The sequence below is a fragment of the Dromiciops gliroides genome, chromosome 3 (assembly GCF_019393635.1).
Source record: "Dromiciops gliroides isolate mDroGli1 chromosome 3, mDroGli1.pri, whole genome shotgun sequence".
Classification (NCBI taxonomy): Eukaryota; Metazoa; Chordata; class Mammalia; order Microbiotheria; family Microbiotheriidae; genus Dromiciops; species Dromiciops gliroides.
Genome location: NC_057863.1, coordinates 548,918,700 through 548,945,176, shown reverse-complemented (window position 1 = coordinate 548,945,176; position 26,477 = coordinate 548,918,700). Strand labels below are relative to the sequence as shown.

The 26,477-nt window shown below is 47.6% G+C and overlaps 1 protein-coding gene across 1 annotated transcript; it reads right to left on the bottom strand.

Annotated features, from left to right (window-relative positions):
• Nucleotides 1-1,048: 1,048 nt before the first annotated feature.
• Nucleotides 1,049-25,922, bottom strand: TSKU (tsukushi, small leucine rich proteoglycan). The gene is made up of 2 exons (XM_043995676.1): nucleotides 25,789-25,922; nucleotides 1,049-3,090 (listed from the first exon to the last, which is right to left on the bottom strand). The coding sequence occupies exon 2, from the start codon at nucleotides 3,080-3,082 to the stop codon at nucleotides 2,021-2,023; it is 1,062 nt and encodes a 353-aa protein (XP_043851611.1). The 5' UTR covers nucleotides 3,083-3,090; nucleotides 25,789-25,922; the 3' UTR covers nucleotides 1,049-2,020.
• Nucleotides 25,923-26,477: the final 555 nt, after the last annotated feature.

Genomic DNA, 26,477 nt, shown 5'->3' with positions numbered 1-26,477 from the left:
TATATATATATATATAAAATACACATATATATGTGTATACAAGTATATCTCTAAATGTGTGTATATATACATACATACATACATATATATGTATATAAGTGTATGTATATGTAAAAAATTTATGGACTTCAAGTTAATAACCTCTGGTCTAGGCCATTCTCTTCATCTTACACTTAAGGAAACTGTGACCTAGATGAGGAAAGTGACCGGTTCAGGGTCACACAGATCTAGCTGCAGAAGTTCGGAATGGGAAGGGGGGAGGGTGGGGGCTTTAGTGGTTCTGTAGTCTAACCTATACTTGAAAGATTCTTCTCCGTAGCCTACCTGGTCAGCCTTTGCTGGAGGCCACCCCTGCTTCTTGTACAGTCGGCTGCACTCTGGGAGAACTCAAATTGTTAGGAAGTTTCTCTTGACATCAGACCTAAATTGGCCTTGACCCTGCTTCCACCTGGGGCATTTCCCATGGGGCAACCCTCCAAATAGTTCAAAGACACATTCCCCTCAAGTCTTCTTTTTCCTTTTCCAGACTAAATCAATGGGGTCCTCTCCAGTTTCTCCACGCCCTTCTAAGATGTGGCACCTAGAACTGAACAGACTGGGCACAAGGGAAGTTGTTTCTGTTCTGGACCCCCACCTCCACCTGAGCTCTAGCCTCCTCATACCGCAGGCTCCTCCTCCAGATGTGGTCTACCCAGGGTGCAGCATGGTGGGATTATCATCTCCCTCACACTGGAAGTCATACCTCTCTCTCAGTGTGCCTTAAGACCTGATTCATTTTCAGCACATACTATCGACTCCTGACTGCGGAGCCTAGTCAAACCCTCAGGGTGCTGAGATATTAGGGCTTTATCTTTTTCTCCATCAGTGCACTTAGTCATCCACTGACCGGCTTTTAAAGAAAAGGTCTCCAGGAAAGAATAAATCAGTACAAATATGTAACTGGAGGGGGTGGACAAAAGCACGGGAGGAACCCCAATAAATCAACAGGACACAACACATGTACATAGCCCCTCATGTCCCAGTAGTTTTTCAGATGAGGAAACATTTATTTGGTATGACTACCTTCTTTATTGATTTATTCTTTTAGCTTGTCCATTATTTAAAAAAAAAACAAACAAACACAAAATGAAACAAAACAAGCCCCCCTAAGAGAAAGATGCCTGAGCACAGGTTGAGTCAAGGCATTGGGGGAAGGCACTTTGGGAAAAACACCAAGGGTATATAGGCAGAGATGGGCTCGGGGGCCCACTTTGGCACCAAACGAGCCACGGGCTACATTACGTGGCTGTGGGTGGCGTGGGGGACGAAAGATGTCCGAGTCAGGGGACATCTAAGTCAAGAACAATGGGAATGTTGGAGACGTGAGATGGGCAATGCTGGAGTAGGGCAGGGGGTATCTGAGTTGGATGCCCCCGGGCATTTGTTTGCCTTGGAGAAGTTCCATCTTTTCTTTGTCCTGAACTTCCACCTAAACTCTGATGTCTCCCCAGACCCATCCCGAAGACCTCCATCTCTTTGCTCAGAGTCCAGAAGGGGGATGTCCAAGTCAGGGGCATGTTGGAGTCAGGAATGTTTCCCATCACACCTCAGCCCTGATGGCTGGTTCCCAATATTCTCTAACTGGTCCCAGGTGCTACGCAGGAGACTAGGAGGACAGAAGCCCCACTCCTGAGGAGCTTTTGTTTAGGGTGAGACCAAGAGTGGCCCCACAGCGGGGGTGGGGTGGGGGGAGCCCCCAGGCAGAGAGATATCAGGACAGGTGGAAAGGCAACACACACACACACAAACACACACACACACACACACACTCAGGAGTTGGACCTGGTATTGGCACATATAAATATAAATTAAATTGACAGGTTTACCAAAAACATGGCATGAAGGTAGGCCTCAGTATCTGTCTGTAATGGAGGTGTAGCTTTTCTTGCTCCCTCTCTACCTCCATGTGGGTCCTACCCTTCCTCAGACCCTCCAGGGGCCTCCCTACTTCCGTGTCTCTCAGCGACATCTGTAATGTTTATCATAAGACGTAGGGGGCTTTAGCCACGGCACCGTGCGTGTCATGGCAGTACAAGACTTCCTTTCTGGTCCGGCCGATCTCTCGTCGGTACTGGCCTTCTTTGACCACCTTGACGCACCAGGTGTCCTTCCCTAGGGTGACGCTCTTGACAGATGGGAGGTATTTCAGAAGCCGGTCGGGCAGGACCGCTAGCCCCGTGCCCGACAGATTCAGCTCCTGAAGAGAGTTCAAGCTGGAGAAGACCTCGGCCTTGGCTGACTGAAGGCTGGGGTTGCCTGACAAGTCTAGAACCTGGAGACTCGGCAAGTCCCGGAAGGCAAACGGGGCGAGTTCTGTAGAGCGCCGGAGCCGGCTGAGGGACAGGTGAATGAGGTCCTTCAAGCCGGCAAAGGCCCCTGCCCGCACCCTGCCCAGGAGGTTGCCGTCCAGGTTGAGGTAGCGCAGAGGGAGACCCTGCAGGTTGGGCACCTCCTGCAGCTGGTTCCAGGAGAGGTTGAGGCTCTGGATGTTGGGGATGCCCCGGTCCAGGTGGGGCTGAATCACCCTGGTAAGGAGGTTATGGGAGAGATCCACATTAAGGGGCTTCCCCTGCCCCCGAGAAGTAAAGGCGTCCATGGAGATCTCTGTGAGTTTGTTGCTGCTCAGATCCACCTCGCTCAGGGGCGAGCTGGCAAAGCTCTCCTCTGGCAGGGTTGCCAAGGAGTTGTGGCTCAGGTCCAGGGACTCCAGGTATCGGAGCCGGGAGAAGGTTGTAGAAGAAATCTTGGTGATGCGGTTGTAGCTGAGGTCAAGGCCCACCAGAGTGGTGTAACCTGGTCCTGTGAGCATGGACTCATTGACCGTCTCCAGCTGGTTAGAGGACAGGTCCAGGTACGTTGTGTCCAGGGGGATGGGGACCGGGACGATGTGGGAGCCCAGGCCACTGCAGTCTACCCGGGTCAAGCTGAAGCTGTCAAACAAGCCGAAGGTTTCCACTTCACAATGGCAGCCTGGGAAACATGGGCGAACGGCCCTGGCACAAGGGGCCAGGAACAGGAGTGGGAGCCAGAGGGACCACAGCATTGTGCAGCCTAGAAGACAAAAAAGGGCAGGGTCTGCGTCAGGGTCTGAGAGATGCCAACAGCCAAAACAAAGGGTGATTTCATCAAACCATGGGCTGTCGGAGCTGGGAAGGAGCCTGAGACACAGAACGTCAGAGCTGTTAGAACAGAGAACTGTCAGCGCTTAGACGGAACTTTACACCATGGAATGTTATAATGGAAGGGCCCCTGAGAAATCATTGAATGTAACCCCCTGATTTTACAGACGAGGAAACGAAGACCCACAGAGGGAAATGACAGAGCCAGGACCAAGGGCTAGTGATTGTTCTTCCTCCCACCTGATCCCTTTCCTCCCTGTTCTCCCCTGCCTCTCCCAAGGTGAGGAAAGGGCAGAGAAAGACCATCAATGAGGAACTGGAAGGGACCCCAGTGGCCCCCTAAACCAATTCCGTCATTTTACAGGAGACAGATTTGTCCAAGGTGACAACATAAGTCAATAGCACAAAGTGAGACTAGAACTCAGGTCTTCTGACTTCCAAGCTGTCACCAGGAGGAACCTCAGGTTCTTCCAGTCTAGTCCCCCAACCCCTGAAGCCTTTCCTTCTATGATGTCCAACAAATAGCCATTTAGGTTCTACCTGATGACCTACAGTGATGGTAACTCTTTCCTTACTAAAACAACCCATTTCATCATAGGCCAGCCCTGATTGTTAGGATTGCCTTCCTTATATAGAGATGAAATCTGCCTGGTCATAGCATCACAAAATTGAAGAGTTAGAAGGGACCTCAAAAGGCATGTGATCCAGCCCCTGTTTAAAAATCGATAGCATATCTAAGAAATGGTCATCTAGTCTTTGACTGGAAATGTCTAGACAAGAATTCATTGCTATGCATTGCCCCAATCTGGCTCCCTCCTCTGGAATCTAGCAAGTAAAGTCAATTTCCTCTTTCCTAGGACAGCCCTTCAGGCTTTTGAAGACCCTTTCCCCCATGTCTTTTCTTCCCTAGGCTGAACATCCTCATTTCCTTCTACTGATCCTAGTAGATTATCCTTCTTTGCACAAGCTCATAGGCTTCGGAGCTGCAAAAAGACCTTAGATATATATTATCTAGTCTCATTTTATAGAAAAGGAAACTGAGGCCCAAAGACAGAAAGTGACTCAGCCCAGGTCACAAACCCTGGGTCTCCTTGCCTCCAAATCTTGTTCCCTATCCATGACACCAAGGCCCCCCTCTTGAGTGTTGTCAATAATCTATTCTAACCCACGATGCCTAGAACGAGACACAGCTTTCCAATGGAGTTTCACAATGTCAACTTACCCAAGAAAGAAGTAACTTGCAGCTAAGTGGGAGCCCAGAGCCTGTGTCACCCCTTGCACTTTGTCCCCAAGACTAGTCAGGGGATTCCAAGGTAAGCCTATTTGAGGAAGGCTCTGAGCTATCACACCTCTCCAGACACTCTGCCTGGTTCAGCCAGACAGCTTTCCCCTCCTGAACTTACCCCCTTCTCCCTGGCCTTGCTCCTATGAAACATTTAAAGGGGCAGCAACTCTATCTGCCCAGGGCTCTGATACAGGGTGAGGACAAACATAGCTGGCTTGTATCCAGTCACCCAAACTCATCCCATCCTCCACCCTTTCCCCCCTGCCGGCCTCCTGTTTCTTTCAGATAGGCCAATTTTCAGATTAAAACATGTTCAGGTGCCTTTTGTGCCTAGCCCTAGTTGGGAGGGCCGGGATGTTCAGAATTTCAGGAAACAAAGGGGGTAAAAAAAAAGTTACCCTAAACCCTCTATTATGTCCCAGCCTATTTACTGTGCATACTATTAATTACATCCAAATGGTCCGAGCTCCTCTGCCAGGCTCGGCTCTTCTTACACAGACCTGTTCCAAAGGTTTAAGAAAGAAAGAAGAGAGACAGCCCCAGAGATTATTCTTCAGTTACCCAAGGTGATTATACAACTCTGTGGGCATTAAATATGAAACAGCCACTTTTGTCAGATCTTGGGTTACGCAACAAGGCCCTACTCTAGCCTGACTTAGCCACTGCTAGGGCAAAAAAGGGAATAAGAGTTGGAGGAGACCATTGGAAAGAAATGGAAGAAATATTAGAGACTGAAATGAGACCGCCATTTGGGAGACCTGGGTAGAAATCCCATCTCTTCACTAGCTGTGAGATTTTGGGAATGTGATTTTAGCTGGAGGAGGGGGCTAGTATAAACGGCTTCTACTGTCCCTTCCATCTCCACCTTTACCGACCTTGTCCAATTCTCTTACTTTACAGAAAAACCACCCATTCTCAGGGCTAGAAGGCAGCTATTTAGTCCAACCCGTCCTTGAACCAAAATCTCCTCAGAGCCAGGAGTGAAAGGTAGACACCTATAATCCCTGTTACTAATAAGTCTGCCTTGAACTCAGTGGTTCCGGCTGATTTGATTGGGTGTTCCCACTAGTTGTCCTGGCACGATTGCTTAAGGAGGGGTGAACTGGCTCAGGCTGGAAATATAGCAGGTCACAGTCCCCACACCTATCAATGGTATTATTGGGCCCATGAGAGGCCACTGTACTTCCTGCCTGGGTGAAATAGGGGGAAAAATCTAAAAAAAAAAAAAAATCCCCCCATGCATCATACCAGAGAAGTGGTCATCTGGCTTTTGCTTGAAGGCCTCCAATGAGAAGGAAACTACAACCTCCCAAGGCTTCTCATTCTGCTATGGGACAGCTCTGGTTGCGTGTTGTTCAAGGCTAAATCTGCCTTTCACCCTTTGGCCTTCATTCTGTCCTCTGGGAGAAAATTTGAGACCCAGAAGAGAAATGACTTGTATAAGGTCACAAGTCAATTAGAATTGAATCTCGGAAGGACCCTAGAGAAGGTTCAATGCAACTAATCCTTTCGTTAAAGAGGACCAGTGAGGGGAAAGGACTTTTCTAGGCTCTAACTCCTTGTGAGAAAGGATAGTGGTTTTTCTCTATATATCTTGTACTTCCCCAGTGTGCAAAACTATAGTGGATCCTTAAGAAGTTTTGGTTGTCTTGTTCACTGGGCCACAGGTATGGGGCTGGACGGGCCCTTAGAGGTCATGGAGTCCAATCCCCTCATTTTGCAGATGAGAAAACTGAGGCCCAGAAAGGCTAACAGACCTGCCTAGGATCACACAGGTAGTGAGTATTTGAAGCAGGATTCAAATCCAGGTCTTCCTGATTCCAAAAACTTACTAAAGTCTGCATGGTATAGTAAAAAGGGGATTTGATTTAGAAGTCTTGAATTCAAATTGGGAGGGTTAGCATACAGTGATATGAAGGACCCAGATCTGTGATTTAAGAGACCCGAGTCTTGGTTCTGGATGTACCACAACTCTCAGGCAATTCACTTCCCAATTCATAAGCCTCAGTTCCCTCACATAAATAATTTCCAAGGTCTTTTCTAGCTCTAAATCCAAGACCCTAAGAAACCTGGGTTGACCACTGACTTGCTATGTGACCCTGGGCAAGTCATTTCCCCTCCTCTCTAGATCTCAGTAAAATAAAGAAGTTGGGCTATAAAGCATTCAAGATCACCTGATCTTTAGGATGTAGAAGAGTGGCATTCTAACATTCTCTGTTCCAAGGACCTGGCATGTTTCTACGTGCTAAAAATGAGTGACAAGGACTGAGTGGAAGCCTCTAGGAGTTAAGGGGAACATTTCATTAATTTTGGATGCTTCCTGGGTGACTTGTATGAAAACAGTAACGTTTTGAGTAAGGGGGAGGGGTGGGCTGGGTAATTAACATAGTGCAGGAGAAATGAGCAAAACCAGGAGGACGATTTATACATGTTAACAGCCAAGCTATATAGACAAACAGCTTTGAAAGCTGGAACACCTCTGATCAATGTGATCCATGATTCCAGAGGACTGACTCTGCCTCTTGACAGGAAGGTACGTGATTCAGGGTGCAGAATGAGACGTGGAGTTTTTTGGCCAATATGGGGGTTCATTTTGTTTGACTATACATCTTTCTTATGAGAAATTAGTTTTTATTTTCTTTTTTAATGGGATAGGGGATGGGAGGGAGAAAAAAAGAGATGTCTATGGATTAAAAAAATGAAACTTTTTTGGGGGGCAGGGCAATGAGGGTTAAGTGACTTGCCCAGGGTCACACAGCTAAGTAAGTGTCAAGTGTCTGAGGCCGGATTTGAACTCAGGTCCTCCTGAATCCAAGGCTAGTGCTCTATCCATTGTGCCACCTAGCTGCCCCCAAAACATTTTTAAAATAAAAAAATAAAGCTCTTTAGGCTGGCAGTAAAGAGAACTGGACTCTAGGCTGAGCTCTACCACTAACTCAGTGCAAATCTGGGGGAGGATGAGAAGGAAATGCTTTCAAGGATTGTGAATTGACCTTGCCTGGGTCAGAGGTCTGGGGCAGTAACATTAATGGATACTGAGTAAATAAGTGATGCATTAAATCTCCTTTTAGAACCAGGGACTTGGACCATTATCATTAAGTCCTGACAAGGGCAGGAATGAAAATGTCAGCCATTCAGGATTTTAAAAAGGGGAAAAAAAAAAAAAAATGACACAAACCCTAGTACACATGGAAGAGACAAGAATGAGGCTTAGCCTTGGGAAAAATATGACCAAACACCAAGCTTGTCATCAAAATCAAGCCCATTACCTTCTATTTCCATGGGCTTTCTTTGTCTAGACTACCTTGCACCTGACCTTGGTCTGCAAAAAAAGCTCTCTGACCTTAAAGTGTCTCTGGCGTTTCCTGAGGTGGGCGAGGCTAGTGCTTCTTTTAGATATTTCTCATTTCTGGGCCTCCATTTCTCTTTCTGTAAAATGGAAGGGTTTAACTAGGTGACCTCATGGGTCCTTTTCCATTCCTCACATTCTATGCTCTATAGGACTTAAGTGCCACCTTCTTCAAGAGGACTTTCCCTCTAGATAATAATAGTAATAATAATATGGGGCAGCTAGGTGGCGCAGTGGAGTCAGGAGTACCTGAGTTCAAATGTGACCTCAGACACTTAACACTTACTAGCTGTGTGACCCTGGGTAAGTCACTTAACCCCAATTGCCTCACTAAAAAAAAAAAAAAACCAAAAACCAAAAACAAATAGTAATAATAATAACTAACATTTGTGTGGCACTTACTAAGTGCCAGTTACTTTCTTAAGCAGTTTACTAATATCATTGCAGGAGTAGGTAGTTGGTGAAGTGGATAGAGCACTGAGTTTAGAGTCAGGAAGACTCCTCTTCCTGAGTTCAAATCTGGCCTCAGACTCTTACTAGCTGGGTGATCCTCAGCAATTCACTGAACTCTGTTTGCCTCAGTTTCCTCATCTGTCAAATGAGCTGGAGCAGGAGATGACAAACCCCTCCAGTATCTCTGCCAAGAAAACCCCAAATGGGGTCACGAAGAGTTGGACATTACTGAAATGACTCGAACAGCAACGATATTACCTCATTAATCCTCACAACAACCCTAGGAGGTAGGTGCTATTTTTTATCCCCATTTTACAGTTGAGGAAACAGAGGTAAACAGGTGAAGTGACTTGTCCAGGCTCATACAGCCAGTAAGTATCCAAGGCTGGATTTGAACTCAGATTTCCCTGATTCCTGGCCCACTGCACCATCTAACTGCCTATCAGGTTAGTGTCTTCCCCTCTAAAGTCACCTTGTATCTACTCTATGAATCTTGTATACACCTCTCTATGAACATGTCTTCTTCGTTAGAATGTAAGCTTCCTGAAGGCAGGGGCTATTTTTCTTTGTGTTCCCAGCACTTGGCACAGTGCCTGGCACATAGTAACACTTAATAAATATAGGTTGATCAGTCAGTATGTTTTCCAGCTCTGACATTCTAAGTTCCCTCTCCTCCTCTGACACTTTGTGGCCCTCTCCTTTCTTCACCTCCGTTCAGCATTGAGTCACACCTCAGAGAGCTGTTAGCATGAATGAAGTAAGGCTGAGGTTTCGTTTACCTAACACAGTGAGTCCACCACCAGTTTAGAAAGAAGGAAGACAGATGGCTCTTGGGGGACACAATGGGGGCAAGAGAGCCATGCACGAAAATTGGTCAGGGGAATAAGCTCAAAGGAGACTGACGGGGCTATCCTCGGCCTTCAGGAAGGAATAGAAAGTGAAAGAGAGGCTCTTGGCCTGAACTCAGGAAGGAGAATTTCCAGATGGGCTTGGAAGGACAGGGTGATGAAATTGTAAGGGGGAGGTCAGGGGAGGGAAAGTGTTTCCTGAAAATTTGCCTGTAAACGAAAAGGCCTGAGGGGGTGGGAGTCTCCCTCTTCCAATCACACTTCCACAATCGTTTTCCCACTCTGGGGGCTTTCATGGCTGACCACAAAGGTCACATATAGGAGGCTTGAGGCACCTGAGGCCCTTTTCCCCAAACACAGACAACCTGACTTGTGACCTAGTGTGGACAACTGAGTCCCATTTCTTGTCATAAGTGACCTGGGACAAGTCACTTCCCCTCCCTGGGCCTCACATTTATAAAATAGGGATTCTACTATTTATACCACCTACCTCACATAAGTGCTGAAAGGAAAAATGCTTTCTAAATTGCAAAGTTCTATAGAAATGGGAGCTAGTGTAATACCTTGTGCTGGAGTTATGTATATGCTGTTGCTGTTCAGTTATGTCTGACCCTTCGTGACCCCATCTAAGGTTTTCTTGGCAAAGACACTGGAGTGGTTGCCATTTTCTTCTCTAGTTCATTTTACAGATGAGGAAACTGAGGCAAACAGGGATAAGTGACTTGCCCGGGGTCACATAGCTAGGAAGTGTCTGAGGCCACATTTGAACTAAGATTTTCCTGACTCCAGGCTGGGAGCTCCATGCATTGCATCACCCAGCTACCCAAGAGTTATGTATAAAGCCATGGCATATCTACCTTACTAGTCCAGGAGTTTTCTGAAGACAAGGAATTTACTTTCTCTTTTGTCTTCATTCCCCTGGCAAACAGACACCTACAGCCCCGCTCAATAAATGTTTGCCAAATTCACATTTTTGCATCGACTCCATGCTCATTATGTGAACCTCATGTTTAATTGGCTGTGAGTAGCCCTACTCTTTCTTCTCCCTAACAAAGAATTGAACTGAGATATTTTGATGGTAGTGGGATCCAGGGAGTGCTGGGCTGAAGTTATATGAACTGGGTTCAAATCCTGCCTTTGCCATTAACAAGTCCTATTACTCCAGGCAGGAGCACTAGGTGTGGTACAGGGGATAGAGAGTGCCGGGCCTGGAGTCAGGAAGACTCATCTTCATGAGTTCAAATCTGGCCTCAGACACTTAAAAGCTGTGTGGTCCCAGGCAAATTGCTCAGCCCTGTTTGCCTCTGTTTCCTGTAAAATTAGCTACCCAGGAATTATATATAAACCCAGGGCATATCTAATATAGATTATAGTAGTAGTAAATATGGATATCTAACATGGATTTTAATATGGATATCTAATATAGATTAGTATGGTATAATGAGTATGGTACAGTATATGGTATACATGTATAGTATAGTAATTATAATAATAGTAACTATGTATATCAAAGCTCTTTGAGGGGGTCCTCAGGCCAAAACACTTGAGAACCATTGCTCCAAAGTCTTTCCATCTCCCACATTCAAGGTTCTCTAGCTCCTTCTGACTTTCAATACTCTAAAGTCCCTTCCCGATCTAATGGTGTAATATTAGAGGCAGAATGGTGTGTGGGTAAGAGAGCTGGAGGGAGAAAGACTCAGTTTTAAGTCCCCTCTCTGCCCCTTACTCGCTACGTGACTTTGAACAAGTCACTAGATTTCTCTAAACTTCAATTTCCCCACCTATAAACTAATCTCTTAGGGCAAGCTCTCGCCCTGAATTTGTGCTCCTGGGATAAGACTGACACTCTCAGTTCTGATTGAATCCCACTAGCTGCGTGACCTTGGGCAAGTCACATCTCTCTTTGCCTCTGATCTGAGGAATGGGGTGGGGTGGGGTGGATTAGACCCTCAAGGTCCTCTCTAGCTCTAGAGTTATCATCCTGTGACCCCCTTTGGTGGTGAAGTTTGCCAGCCCTTCCCACACATCCAGTCCAACCCCTACCTGCTGGACAATCCTCTCTTCAAGATATCCAACCGGCATTCAGTCACTCAGACTTTGCTGCAGGACTTCCAGAGAGAGGTAATAGCTGAACAGATGAGGGCCAGAGCAAAAATCTTTTCCCGTGACCTAACTTGATTTCATGGGGAGGGGTATGGGGCAGGTGGTGGGGCAGCTATCACCAATAGCTCCCAGGCTGGTGCAGGCTCTCTCTCTCTCTCTCTCTCTCTCTCTCTCTCTCTCTCTCTCTCTCTCTCTCTCTCTCTCTCTCTCTCTCTCTCTCTCTCTCTCTCTCTCAGTGATCCTGGCTCCAAGGATGGCTTTTTGCCTTTTTTTTTTTTTCTTAAAGGAGGAGGGGAAAGCAGGAGAACAAGGAAGGGGATAGAGAAGAAATCGCCAAGAGATAACAGCAACTTCAGGAAGAGGAGAGAGGCTGGCCGTGTCTGCCACGGGGCCAGGTGGAAGTAATTAAGGGCAGACCACAGGGATCCAGCCCCAAGCTCCTCTTGGACGCCGCTCTATGTGCGTCTGTTCCTCTGCGCAGTTCCTTGGGCTTCTCCCAAGGAAAGTGTACAAACGGGTGCCTCATTTTCTGAGCTGACCCTGAGCTCTGAGAGCCAAAACTCCATCTTAGCCTGCCTTCACAGGGCAGCGTCCAGAGGCCAGGAAGCAATAGCCACCACTGTCCTCTGCCCTGGTCAGACCCCATCTGGAGGCCAGAGCTTGGCTCTGGGGCCACATTTTAAGACCCTTGAACAAGTCACTGAGCCTTAGTTTCCCCACGTGGAACATGACCTCAAAAAGCCCATCCTGCTCTAAATCTTAGATGTCTTTTCCAGGAAACACTAGAGAGAATCCATAGGGAGGTGAGCAGGATAGTGAGGGCATAGAGGCCACATAGTACAGAGTAAGCAGCACCGGTTTTGGAATCAGGCCCCGGTCCCAGCTTTGCTAGGACTGGTTAAAGAAACTGGTGACGTTTGACCGGGAGAGAGAAGATTTGGGAACGAGGAGGGAAGACATTTTTCCTGCCGTCAAATACCTAAAGAGCTGTCACAGAGGAGAGAGAGAGGAGACTGATTTGGTGATCAGTAGACATGACTGGGACAGATTGTAGAGAAGAAGCTGGCTAAACTTTAGCTCGATATACAGGAAAAACTGAGCAAGTCAGTTCTCTCTGGGACTCATAGAGGCCAGTCTGTAAAATGTGAGGGGATTGGACAAAATGACTCCTAATATTCCCCCCAGTTCTGAATCCCAGAATTCTTCAGAATTGTCTCACGAGGGGCAGCTAGGTGGCGCAGTGGATAGAGCACCCGCCCTGGATTCAGGAGGACCTGAGTTCAAATCTGGCCTCAGACACTTAATTACTAGCTGAGTGACCCTGGGCAAGTCACTTAACCCAAATTACCTCATTTAAAACAAAAAAAAAAAAAGAATTGTCTCACGGTCAGAGCCATCCAACAGTGAAGTTGGCTGACCCAGGAGGGAAGGAGCTCCTGGGTACTGGACATATTTAAGAAGAGGGTGGATGGCCACTTGGTAGGAATAGTGTGGAGGGGGCTGAAACCTCAGGTCCCCCATTGGATGGGATGGCCTGCCTCTGCTGTCTTCTTCAGTTTTGATAGTCTATGATCAGAGCTGGCACCAGCAAGGATCTAGCTAATCCTTGCCACTCTCTTTCCTTCTGCCTCTACTGAGTCTCAGTATAAAGCTTTTCTTTCACAAGACTTGGGTTTCCAATGTGAATCTCTGGAAAAGTAACTTCTATCCAGATAAGTGGTCTTCCATATCTGCTCTGAGCAAAGAGGAGGGGTGGAAGTGGGGGACAGCTAGGTGGTGCAGTAGATAGAACGCCGAGCCTGAAGACAGGAAGATTCCTCTTCTTGAGTTCAAATTTGGCCTCCGACACTTACTAGCAGTGTGACCCTGGGCAAGTCACTTAACCCTATTGGCCTCAGTTTCCTCATTGGTAAAAATGAGCTGGAGAAGGAAATGGAACACCACTCTAGTATCTTTGCCAAGAAAACCCCAAATGGGGTCAGAAAGAGTTAGTCACAACTGAACAACAACAAAGAGGAAGGGAAAGGGGATGAATAAATGAAGTGTCTCTTGACAAACACTAAAGGAATCCCACAAGTCCAGGGTACCCCAAACACCAGTTTTACAGATAGTGACATCAAAGCTTAGAGAGCTTAAATAATGTGCCTGTGGCCACACAGCTGTCACCTGTGGCAATATCTGAACCAGTTTCTTGTCTCCAGTGGCAACATGCTATCTACTAGTAAAAACTAGGCACAAAAGCTGGAAGCTGGAAGAGGCAGACAGTCTCCATAGAACAATTGTCCTCACAGTTGGCCTGCCTTTGGAGGCAGTGGGTTCTCCCTTGCTGGGGATTATTAAGTAAAGGCTGGACAACCATGTACTTGCAGGGAGGGTTCTTAAGTAAGCTTGGGTTGGATTTGATTTTGAATTTGAGGTCCTTTCCAACTCTTAGGCAGGCTAGGAAACTGAAGTTCTGAGTGGTTCCTTTCCTTGTCAAGGGACACACCTGCCAGGGATAAGCGAATGTATCAGGGCGAGCAACACAATTGGAATCAGATCTTTCTCTTAAACCACACAGGCTTTAATGGAATTTTCCAGAAGCAGAAAAAAATGTTCATGGGTTCCTTCCTTCAATAAGTTTAGTGCAACTGCACAGCGGATAGAACACTGGGCCTGGAGTCAGGAAGACTCCCGCTTCAAAAAACTTCCTAGCAGTGTGATCCTGAGCAAGTCACTTCACCCTGTTTGCCTCAGTTTCCTCATCTGTCAAATGATCTGGAGAAGGAAATGGAAAACCACTCCAGTATCTTTCCCAAGAAAATCCCAAATGGGGTCATGAATAATTGGACATGATTGAGCAACAATAAAAAGTTATCTATTATTATATTGTTGTTGTTGCTATAGAACACTGGGCCTGGAGTCAGGAAGAGGATCTGCATTCAAATCCTGCCTTGGACACTTCCTAGCTGAGTGACCCTAGGCAAGTCACTTAATCTATCTGCCTCAATTTCCATATCTATCAAATGGGGATGAAAATCGCACCTACCACCTAAGGGAAGGCTGTTGTAAAGACAAAATGAGATATTTAAAAAGTGCTTTACAACTCTTAAAGCAAAATGCTACATTATAGAGGTAATCTCTGGGTCTGTTTGAGACTCAGATGCTGCCTGGAATCTCCCCTTCTAAGCACAGATCCCGCTTTTTATCCTATCCCCAAATTAGTATAGGATCAGTCTCAGTAGCAGAACTGGGGGTGTCAAGGAATGTCAACTTTTCCAGTCACTCTTTTCTAGGGCTCAAATTCCAGTGCTTGATTATAAGTAGTATCCCAGAGCTGCCTCTTCCTCCTCCCCAGCCCCATTTAGTCAACAAAACATTTAGCCCAGGGCATTCAACGGAGCCTGATTTTCTTCTAAGAAGAATTTTACTCCAGTCTTTGGTGAGCCAAAGTTCCCCTAGGTTCCAAGATTCTATGTTCTATGTCCTGAGGTCTAGCATTCTATGTTCTCAGGTCCCTTTCAAGATGACAATCATGAAATAAAAAAAGATGAAATTGCACAGAGCCTTCTGCCCAAGCATAGTAGAAATTTACTAAACATTTGCTGATTAAAGAGTTCCCTTAAAGGTATTATTGCATCTGGACTTTGAGAAATGTTGCATGGATGGTATTCAGGTCCTGTCCAGATTTCTGCTGTGAGCCTTAAGGTGAAGCAAGAGACGGTCAGCCTGGCAAGAAAGGTAAAGAGGATATGATTGGAGGCAGTCCCTTTGATAGATCACTGGGCTTAGAGTCAGGAAGACCTGAGTTCAAATCCAGCCTGAGATACTTAGTAGCTGGGTGACCTTAGGCAAGTCACTTTATCTTGGTCTATAAAATGAGAATAACATACACCTACCTGGCAGGGTTACTGTAAGAATTAAATGAGATAATATTTGTATAACATTTAGTGCAGTATCTGGCCCAGAGTAGGTGTTGTGTTCTTGTTGTTATTGTTGATAATGAGCAGGTGGATACTGAGGTCCCAGATTCTGTCCATCTGGATAGGGAGACATCCCCAATTCCCTCTAGACATGACCCTACTCATAATCTGGGAGACAAACAAGGGAGTCTGGAGAATGAGCCGGGAATTCCTTAAGGTCAGAAAGGCTAGGGAATGTTTGGTTTGGAGATGAGAAGCCTTGGGCAAGGGTACGAGTGGAAAGGAGAGATGGGATAGTTATCTGCAAATATCTGAAGGACTGTCCTGGAGAAGAGCAGGAAGATTTGTTCTGTGTGGTTTCCAAGAAAACCAGGACTAGAGAGAGGCAGTTTCTGCTCAGTAGAGGGGAATGCTTTCCAATGGAATGGGAAGCCTTGCTAGGTAGTAGATTTTCTGTCACTGAAGTTTAAGCAGAGACTGAATGTCCACTTTTCCAGGAAGTTGTAGAGGGGATTCTGGCTAAACTTAGATGGCCTCTGAGGTCTTTTCTAAACCCTGCAATTGAACTCAAATCAATAGGAGTTTGTTTATGAAATACCTACTATGTGCCATGCACAGTCAGTCCACGGTATCAGGGATAAAAGTCAGATATGGACCAGCCCCTGCCCACAAGGAGCTCACAATCTAGTGAGAGAAAACAAACGAGTATGTATCTGTATAGGTATGTACAAAGGACTGTTCCCTGAAGAAATGCCTGCATCATATTTCACCTGGGCTATCCCAGTGACTTCCTAACTGCCCTCCCTGCCTGCACTCAGACTATATCATCTGACCCTCTCATTTTACAGAGGGGGAAACTAAGGCTCAGAAAACATGACGCCCAAATTTATGCTGGTCATAAAGAATAGGATAGGCAATGGCTCTGCTGCTGGCCTCAAATCTGGGACCCCTTCACTGAGTCTCCAATTTATCCCATGCTATGCCTTCTCCACCCAGACAATCATCTCCATCTTCTCCCTTGGGAGAATTTGGACTCCACCCCCCCCAAACCACCCTGGGTTCCTATTGGCTGTCTTTCACCTTCTCTCCAAGGGCTTCACTTCCCTTTCCTTCTCCACACCAGGGCCTCTCTGCCCCCTCCCTCCAACCTTTGCTAATCTTGAGGACTTGATCACAAGCTGCCTATGCTGTTAGTAAGCTTTTCATGCATTAGTCCCATCCTCCCAATTATTCAGTGAGGTCCTTGAAAGCACTTGGGTTCCCTGTCCCCACAGTGCCCGGTGGGGCTGTGCTCAGTAAGTATTTGACCGACTACCCTGTGTGTTTGCACAAGTTGCCTACCCACCCATCATCATGGCTAAGGAGAAAAGCATCCACCAGGAGCAGCTGATATGGTTGAAACTGCCTTCCTGTACACTTATCTCCTTTGTTACCAGCTGTGGAAGCTGGAGAAAAGCAGGAGATTTGACCTTTGAGCTCTTGAAGGCCACCAGACTGCTCTAAGTCCACTATCACATTTCATCGTCACAATGCAGCGAGGTGGTATTATTATACCCACTTTTCAGATTAGGAAATTAAGACCCAGCAGACACTTGACACTTACTAACTGTGTGACCCTGGGCAAGTCACTTAACCTTCACTGCCTTGCCAAAAAAAAAAAAAAATTAAGACCCAGGGAGAGGGAACAGTTTGCCCAGGGTTATCCAGCTCCAAGAGTCTAAGGTGAGAACTGAATCTAGGTATTCTTGACTGAAAGTTATCCTCTATCTACTATGATTTTCTGCTTCACCCACCTCACAGAATGGGTGTAGGGAAAGTAACTTGTAAGCTTGAAAGTCCTATAGAAAATGGACCCATTGGGGTAGGCCTAGATATAATCCAAGTAAGTAGCATTTATATAGAACTTTCTCTTCTGAGCCTCACAACAAGCCCAGGAGAGAGCTATTGTTATTATCTCCATTTTGCAGATAAGAAAACTGAGGCTCAAAGAGAGTGTGACTTGCCCAGGGTCACACAGTTAATAGGTGTCTGTGGCAGGATTCAAATCTAGGGCTTCCCGACTCCAAGGTCAGCATTCTATTCCTAGTTGCCTACAAATGACTTAGAGGCCCCTTTCAGTTCCGAGTCAATGATCCTATGGGCCTGTAAACAATAATTTTTTTTTTTAAAGAAGGAAAATGGGCCTCTGATTATTGTCCTATTTTACAGATGAGGATGCCGGGGCTGATAGCGAGAGATAAGGCCTGGCTCATATAACTAGATAAGTTAGTGTCTAGACTTCACCCCTGGTGTTCTTCTAGGTCAGGCCTTTTCTACTGTGCGTGGCACGTTCCTAGGCACATACATGTCTCCCACCCTGTTTTAGAGTGTATGGACAACACATGGAGGGTGATGGACATTAACTCAATTTCATGGAGAATACATTGTCAAGACTAATGTGACGTCCACCTAAGACTGACTCATGGCACCAGGTCCATTGGGAATGAACGGGTCTAAATGTTTGGGAATCACGCCCTCCGAGCATCGGTTGGTTGATGGGACTTTGGATATTTGGCCCAGAGAAGGGATAAGCTTGGTGGGGAGGGGGTGGGGGGAAGGACCGCTGCCTTTAAGGGTGGAAAGCGCTATCTTGGGGTAGAAGGGTTAGGTTATAGATGGACAAAAAAAGCATCTGCAATTTCATCAGATAGGGAACTCAACAGTGGGGTGATTTCTTCTCCCAAAGAAGACCACAATTTTTGGATGACTCGGAAGGTAAGTGCTAGGGACTTAGTCACCCGTGACACGGAGATGAGTCCCACAAACAGATCCAGACTCACAGACCATTAGAGCTGCCTGGGGCCTTAGGGATCATTGCTAACTTCCTCATCGAGCTAGTAAACTGGAAGAGTTTGACCTTGAGACTTTCTGTCTCTGAGACCAGTGCCCTTCCCCTATTCCACAATGTCTCTCACTTCGGCTGAGCCTTGAGAAGATAGAAAGAATCAGGATCGATGAGAAGAAGGTTAAAAGGAATGGGGAAGGGAATAGACATGTATAGAGTGCCTCCCATGTGGCAGGCATTGTACTAAATGCTTTGCAAATATCATCTCATTGAATCCTCACAGTAACCCCGGGAGTCAGATTGTTACTATTATCATCTCCATTTTACAATTGAGGGAACTGAGGCAGACTGAGGTTAAGTGACTTGCTTGGGGTGGAATATCTAGCAAGTGTCTGAAGCTGGATTTGAATTTAGGTCTTCCTGACTCCAGGCCCAGGGCTCTATCCACTGACCAACCTACAACTTCCTGAAATTAGAGTTGTTCAATAATTGAATTTGGGGGGGGGGTGCAGCTAGGTAGCACAGTGGATAAAGCACTGGCCCTGGATTCAGGAGGGCCTGAATTCAAGTCCAGCCTCAGACACTTGACACTTACTAGCTGTGTGACCCTGGGCACCCTCATTGTCCCGCAAAACAAACAAACAAACAAACAAAAGGGTAACTGAATAATTGAATTGGCTGCCTTGGAAGGGAGTGAGCTTCCTGTCACAGGCAGTTTTCAAACTGGGTGACTCCTTGTCAGGGAATGTAGTATGAGAAATTTAGATCTGGAAGCGTCCTTGGAAGCTGTATAGTCCAGACCTTCTCACTGAACAGACAAGGAAATGGAGAGGCCCAAAATAATTAAATGAGTTGCCAGAGGTCACATAGATGATAAGTGGACAAGCCAGCATTTGAACCCAGGTCCTTTGGATCTGGAACTCTTTCCATAGCACCAGCATTTATACAGGGTGTCTGAGCTTCAGGGAGGGGTTGGACAGGATGACCTGGGAGCTCCCTTCCCGGTCTGAGAACAAGGTCTTAGAGAAGAGATGTTCTGTTCTGTTATTTAGTATGGATATGAATTTGGGCAAACTCGCTTCAGCCCCTAGATCCCAGTTTCCTCTTCTGTGAAATGGGAAGGATAACACTGCCCCCAACTATCTCAGAAGGCAATAGCCAGGGTCAAATGAGATAATAATGGCTGTGAGGTTGGCTGTAACCATCAAGTGGTAAGAGCTATGTGAGCTGCTGTTAGTTATAATTTGTTCTCCTCCTTGGGGATCCTGGCTCCTACAGGCCCATGTCCCCCCTCCTTGCTGCCTCCTCTCCCACCCAGGGAATTACCAGACAGCCCAACCCTCTAACAAGAAATCCTCTAGTGGGAGACTGACTTGGTCAGCTTGATGAATTTCAGGGTCTGAGAGAGAACCAGAAGGAACTCCCTGCCCTTCCTCGCTCAGCCTGATGATTCTCACAGGAGGTTCCCAAGGGTAGGAGGAGGGAGGGGTAGGGTATTTCACAGGCTGGGCGCTAGGGCTCATGAGCCTGTGAACTCTGACGCCAATGGAATCCCTGATTCTGCATCTGTCCCTCCGCCCTCCCTCCAGTCCTGCTTGGTAAGCTCTGGAAGCCATCACCGTGGGAAGAGCTGAACACTTGGAAGGAATAACTCCCTACATTCTAAAGACTCATTCCAACATACTCTGGTCCCCAACTTCAGGGAGACGCCCGGGAAAGTCACTCCTTTCTTTACAGTTGGGCAGCTCTTTCACTTTTCTAAATGCTCCCCACTCCTACCCCTCAATCCTCCAGGTAAGGTTCCAGGACTCTAACTTGCAGAGAGGATGCTGACTTGGATTGCCTGACGGGGCTTTCTTACCCCAGACTTCCCTATGCTAAAGATTCACTCCCAGTCTCTATTTCCTTCAGCTACCTCACAACCAACATCAAGAGAGTGGGCAAAGCAGATGTAATTACCTCCGCTATTTAGCAACAGACAGGGAAACGGAGGCTGTTAGAGGTAAAAGTCCAACTTTCTCATGGAAATTTTTTTCCAGTTCTATTTAAAGTTTATAATTATAGAGCAGTTTAAGAGCAGGTTACAGGCTGCTTTCCTCACAGCACCCTGTGACTTAGTGTGTGACCCCCATTCTTCAGACAAGTAAACTGATGGTCTCTCTTCTAAGGTCCCTCCTAGCTCTGACATTCTATGTTTTTTGTTTGTTTGTTTGTTTTGTTTTGTTTTGGGTGGAGCAATGAGGGTTAAGTGACTTGCCCAGGGTCACACAGCCACTAAGTGTAAAATGTCTGAGACCCGATTTGAACTCAGGTCCTACTGAATCCTGGGCCGGTGCTTTATCCACTGGGCCACCTAGCTGGCCCCGACATTCTATGTTCTAAGGTCCTTCTTCTCCCCTCAAACAGCTAGGTATTGTGATATAAAGGTATCTATACAACAGATATATTCAGTTAGTGTCAAACTTGGAATCAGGAAGGCTTGAGTTCAAAACTTACCTCAGACACTAATTGTCTAAACCCCAGGCATATTACTTAACCTTTCTTGGCCTCACTTTCCTCATCCGTATAATGGAGTTTATTAACAGAACTTACGTCCCAGGGTTATTATGAGGATCAAATAAGATAATATTTGTAAGGCATTTTTGCAAACCTTAATGCACTGTATAACTGCTAGTTATCATTATTATCGTCATCATCATCACGTGTTCTAAAGTCCCTTCTAGCTCTATCAATCTAACGTTTCTATGTTCCTTAACCAGAAAAGAAATAGGCCTCTTGGTTTCCCACCCATGGGACCATAAATACGACACACCTCAGTCTACTTGTGGTCTCTAATAGTGGCTGGAGGATTCTGGTCAGAAGAACCTTAGGATGATGGATGTAGATATAGGGTTGGAGTGGGCCCTGTGGTTGACACCTCTGATCTGTCCACCCCACTCTTTGAGAAACAAGCTAAATTGACTGGCCCAAGATCACTTAGGTATTAAGTCACTAGCCGAATTTGAATTCAGGCCCTTTGAGTCCCAATTCGGCACTTTTCCTATTATACCACATTTTCTTCCTTCACTTCCCTCAACAAAGAGATTCTTAGTAAAGGTGATCTGACTTTTCCTTTAAAAAAATATGCCCCCAAAATGACAAATTCCATCCGCCATTTCTACCTGGACTAGAGGTGGCTGACCCCCCCCCCACACACACACCCCTTCTTCCTACTGTGAGATTCACCCTCCCATCAGGTCACACCTGGGAATCACTCCCTTCACGACAGTAATCATCGTTATCTACCACTAGCAATCCCAGCTACCCCAAGTTGGGTAAGGAGCAGTTGCTTCTTCTCTCTAGAATTCTCCATTCTAGGGGAGGGGGAGGTTCTTGAAGTTAACAACAGGGATGCTCTAAGAGCTTACTCTGGGCAAGGCCATATGCTTGGTACTGGGGAAGATAAAGAGATGAAGTCAGAAGATGAACTCTGCGCCTTTCCTAGAACAATCTGACCGAAGAGATGAGCTCACAAATCATTCCCTCTTTGGTCTGTCCTGCCTATCCTCCTCCAGGAAGGCATCCTTCCTCCCTTGATTGGGATTTGCGGGGGGCACTTGGTTTATTGTTCTCTAATGCTCTTATCTTTAGATGCTATTTCTGTCTGTCTCATCCTCTACTAAGTTCCATGAGGGTAGGAACTATGTTTTTCTAAACTCAGAGTTTCTGTTGCTGCCTAGCACACGGTAGGAGCCTAACAAATGTTTGTCAGATTGAATGAATGCAATGGAGAATACAGCAAAGGTTTGAGAGAGGCAGCATGTCGAAAAGAGCACTGGCCTGGCTGGAAGACTGGTGATTTCAGGCAAGTCATTTTCATGTCAACAAGCCTCAGTTTCTTCATCTGTAAAACAACAACAGTACTTCCCTTCCTTGATTTACAAAGCATTTTATCGACATCATTTCATTTTAGCTCCACAAAAACCCTGTGAGTTGGAGACTATAGGGAGTATGATCCCTAATTTCTAGAAGAGGAAACTGAAGTTACATAATTTACTTGGGGTCACATGGCTGATGTCACAGCCTAGGATTGAGCCCAGGATTCTACTAATTCCAAGTCTAGTGCTCTCTCTGTTAATCTTTGAACACTGTATAAATGCCAGCTATTATGTAATACTATAAATCTGAGGTTTACATGAATGAGTTGTAATCTACACTGGTAGAGGGCACACCCACATCCCTGAGATCACAGACATATCCCAAGTATTAAAATATTATGAATTTTATAGACTACGTGCTCTGAGAGTTAGGCAATGGAAGGGATTTGTGTTTTTTAAGTGCTGGAGGGGACAAAGCAGGACTTTTTTATATGTACCTTGTCAATTAGCCAGCCAGCTCTGCCTAGGGACAGGTTCTCAAATATCAGCATAATCTAGTTCCCTCATGGTAAACTGAGGCCCATTGAGTGGAACTGACTTTCCCAAGGTTATACAAGTTAATGAGGCAGTTAAGGTGGGACAGTAGATAGGGCACTAGGCCTATGGTCAGGAAGACCTGAGTTCAAATCTGGTCTCAGACTTTATTAGTTGTCTGACCCTGGGCAAGTCACTTACCCAGTCTGCCTCAGTTTCCTAAAATAAGCTGGAGAAGGAAATGACAAACTAGTATCATGTGAAGAAAACCCCAAATGATGTTAGGAAGTGTTGGATAGTACTGAAATGACTAAATAACAACAACAACATACAAGTTAATGGCAGAATTGATAATGACAGTTCACCTTCATAGTGTTCTGTAGTTATAAAGCACTTTCCCATCCAGTAAGGATGACTCGATCCTTACATGAGTCCTGCCTCCCAGTCTAATTTCCTTTCTGTTTTTCCTATTTGTGGGCCTCAGTTTCCTTCTTTGTAAAATGGGAGGGGGCATCTAGGGGTAGGAGCAGCAGTCTTCAAGGCAGGGGCTCTTGTCCTTTTTTTGTTTCATGAGCCCCTTTGGAAGTCGATCTCTTCTCAGAATAATTAAAAAAAAATCAGTATTGAAGGATATGTTAAATTTCACAGACCCCCTGAAACCTATAGGGGTCTATGGACCCAGGTTAAGAATCCCTGCTCTACATCTCTTCCAGCTGTGGCCTTCTAGCTTTTGTGTTCTTAGGTTCATATTGTAGAAGAGGCCAAATCATCTAAGCTCCTCATTTTACAGATGAGGAAACTGAGGCCCAGAGAGAGAAGGTGCCGGTTCAAAGTTTCTCAGCTACTAAGTGGCAGAAGTGGGGCTTGAACTTCCGTCCTCGATTTAAGATGGAATGTTCCTTCAGTGTAGCACTAAGGTCCCTTCTAGGCTCTACCATTCATTGTTCTGGTCTGTTCCCACTGACATTCTAAGGAGCCTACAGATTCTGGTTCTCCACCCGCCCCCTCTCCTTAAATTAGGAATGGGCACTTAGGAATCTCTGTAGCACATCGCGATTGAGCTGGGGGTGGGGGGGGGAGGGAGCAGAGAGAAGCTGGGGAGGAAGAAATACAATCAATTCTGAGCATCAGGAATTCAGAAAACGGGTGGGGACCCTTTGGCTCCAGCAAACTTCTGGGTCAGAGGAGTTTTCGGGGTTGGGGACGGACATTATTCATCCATCCTATTGCTGGCTGGGAAACTGCCCACTCTCTGTCCCCACTTATCTGTGTGCAGGGCTGGTTCCCAGCTCTGACCATGAAACAACCCAGAGCCAATCACTCCCCACCCCCTACTTCCCCCTTTCTTAAGGTTTTAGTCTTTCGTCTGGCTGGCATGCCTGGGCTGATCCAGACAGAATGGAGGAGGGAGAAACTTCTGCACCATTTGCAAAGTAGGGTCCCCTCATCTCAGCTTCCCTCGGTCATGCCCCCTTCTCCACCCCCCTCCCCGTTTAGAAATAGACCCATCCCAGGCTAACGAGGTGGTTGGGGGTGGTGCTGTTGAAGACCCTCATAGTCTACAGCCCCCTTCTCCAGACTGGGAGAGGGAGGGAGCGCCCGACCAAATGGGGGAAGGCGGAGCCAACTCCGAAGTGTGGGGTTGTCGGGGCGGGGACCAGAGCCTTCCTAGCCGCTGGGGCTGCTGGACTTGCAGCCGTGGCAAGGCGGTCGGTCCTTCTGCCATCCCCCCCCCCCGCACTCCCCCCCCCCCCCAAAGTGCAAAGACATTCAGGGAGGAGACGAGCTAGCCAGGATGTAAGTGCCCTGGCAGAGGGCTCTGGTCTCCTATTTTCCGGAGGATCTTCTGCCTCTCACAGCCAAGACCTCAATTCTAGTAAATCGAGGACCCCTTCCCTTACAGGGGCTCCCCTAGATCTTTCACGGGGGACTTAGTTTCTCTCTCTCGTGGGAAGGGGGTTGATTCCTACCCCTCCTCCCCAAAGGGTATAGAGTTTCGTTCTAGGGATTTCAACTTCTGAATGTGGAGTGGAGAGGGATGCATTTGTGGACTCACAACACCCCTTCCCATCCTGGGAAAGGGAGGCTGGTGGGAAGGGTGAAAATGTACCCCAAACATACACAAAGCACACACAGAGATTCATAGGGTTTGGAGTGGCGATGAATCTGAGAAACTACAAATCTATCCCTGCCCCCCTCCCTTCCCCTTTTATAGAGGAGGAAACTAAGGCCCAGAAAGGCATAAATGACTTGGCCAAGGTCACACAGCTAGTTAGTTAGTAAGAGAACACAGATCGGAACCCAGGCCCCCTGCTTCCAAATCCCGGTACCTCTACAGATAGACAGACAGACAGACAGACAGACAGACAGGCACGCACGCACGCACACACACACACACACACACACATACACACACACACACACACACCTTCCCCTCCCTCTTCGACCAGCAGCAGTAAGGTGAAGCCGAGACCACCTCTTTTCAAATCAACCCCTCACTGGCCTTTGTCTTCCAAAGCTTATGTGAGCCTCGGAATCCACATTTCTCTTCCTCCCGTAGTCCCCCCATCCCCACCCCAACCCCATCCCCACCCCGCTTTCCCGGCTAAATCCAAACTAGAAGCCAAGACGCCACTCCCGGAGCCCCCCAGCCAAAAGGTGCAGCCACTAGCCTGGGGGAAACGGGAAAGTTGAGGTTGGCCCAGAAAGACCTCAAGTCCTGGCCCCCAAGCCTCCCGGATAATCCCACACACCCTCTCGAACCCAGTCTAGGGGCTGGAAATCGGGAGGGGGGGTGGGCTCGAAGTTGAAGAAAAGTTCGGGAGGCCGCGTGGTGCGGTGGACAGAGCCTGGATCTGGACAGAGAACGTAGGCAGACCCAGTCTTGACCCTGCTCGGTCTGCTACTGATCAGCCCGGGTGACTTGCGGGTAAAATCGCCTTCCTGCTCTCCGAGCCTCAGTTTCCCTCTCTGTAAAATATAGGGATACTAGTAGCTCCCATTTCTAGAAGCAGGCGGAATGCCTTGAGCGCTTTCTCGCCCGCAGCCCTGACCGCAGGCAGTGCAAGGTTGACCATCCTCGCGGCCGAGAGAGGAGGCTGCAATAGGAGAGGGGACGGGAGCGGAGCCCGGGTTTTCAGCCTCCCGGCCGGGGCTACAAAGAAGAAACCACTTTGCAGGCAAAGCGAGCCTTAGGAGGGAGCTTGGAGCTTTGAATGAGCCAGGGGGAGAGCCAGCAGCGGGCGGGCTCCTGGGGGGAGGGCGAGGAGGGAAAGGCTGGGAGCTGGGGCCCCGACAGGGAGGGAGGGAAGGAAGGAAGGAGGAAGGGAAGAAGAGAGGGAGGGCTTCGGTGCCGGGCGCCTGCACGCCCAGGAGGCAGCAGTTGCCCCACCAATGCCAATCGGATGCACCGGGAGAATGAATGCAAGACCTCCCTCGTCCTTCTGCTGCTGCCCCGGCCCCGCCGCGCACACACCTTTCAGCGCTCCCGTCTAGTCTGCCGGCTGCTGCGGCGCTCGCCCTCTCCGCGATGCTCAGTCCTTCGCCTGGGCCGCCGGCCCCTTCTCCAGCCTGCCCCTGCTCATCCTACGGCCGCCGCCTAGCCCGAGCGCGGGGCTCTCATCTCCTCAGTGCGTGCCTGTGTCCTCCTCCTTCTTCTCCTTCGGCGGCGGCTGCTGCTGCCACCTCCCTCCTTCCCGCAGGCACCGCGGAACAGCTGCCCAGGAGCTCCAGGGAGCGTCGCGAAAGGGCCAGAGCTGGGGCTCGCTCCGCCTCCCCTCCAGGCCCGCCCCGGTCCCGCCTCTTTCCGCCCGGCAGCCCGGCTTCTACCACCCTAGGGAGCGTCTCAAAAGTGCTCAGCTCCTTCTCCCCTCCGGTCCAGCCCGTTTGGTCCTAAGACCATCTATCTCCTCCCTTTTATCCAAGCTTTCCTCTGTCGTCCCGCCCTCTGCACCCTGCCTCCCCCTCTCCCCTCGAGTCCTGCTCCCCCCACCCCATCCTGGGCTAGTGGAGAAATCTCAACAGATGGTTACGAGCTTTGGAAACATCTGGCGGTTGAAGGCAATTTGCTGAGAGAGAGAGAGAGAGAGAGAGAGAGAGAGAGAGAGAGAGAGAGAGAGAGAGAGAGAGAAAGAGAAAGTATTGGGTGGGCTCCAGTTTCATTTC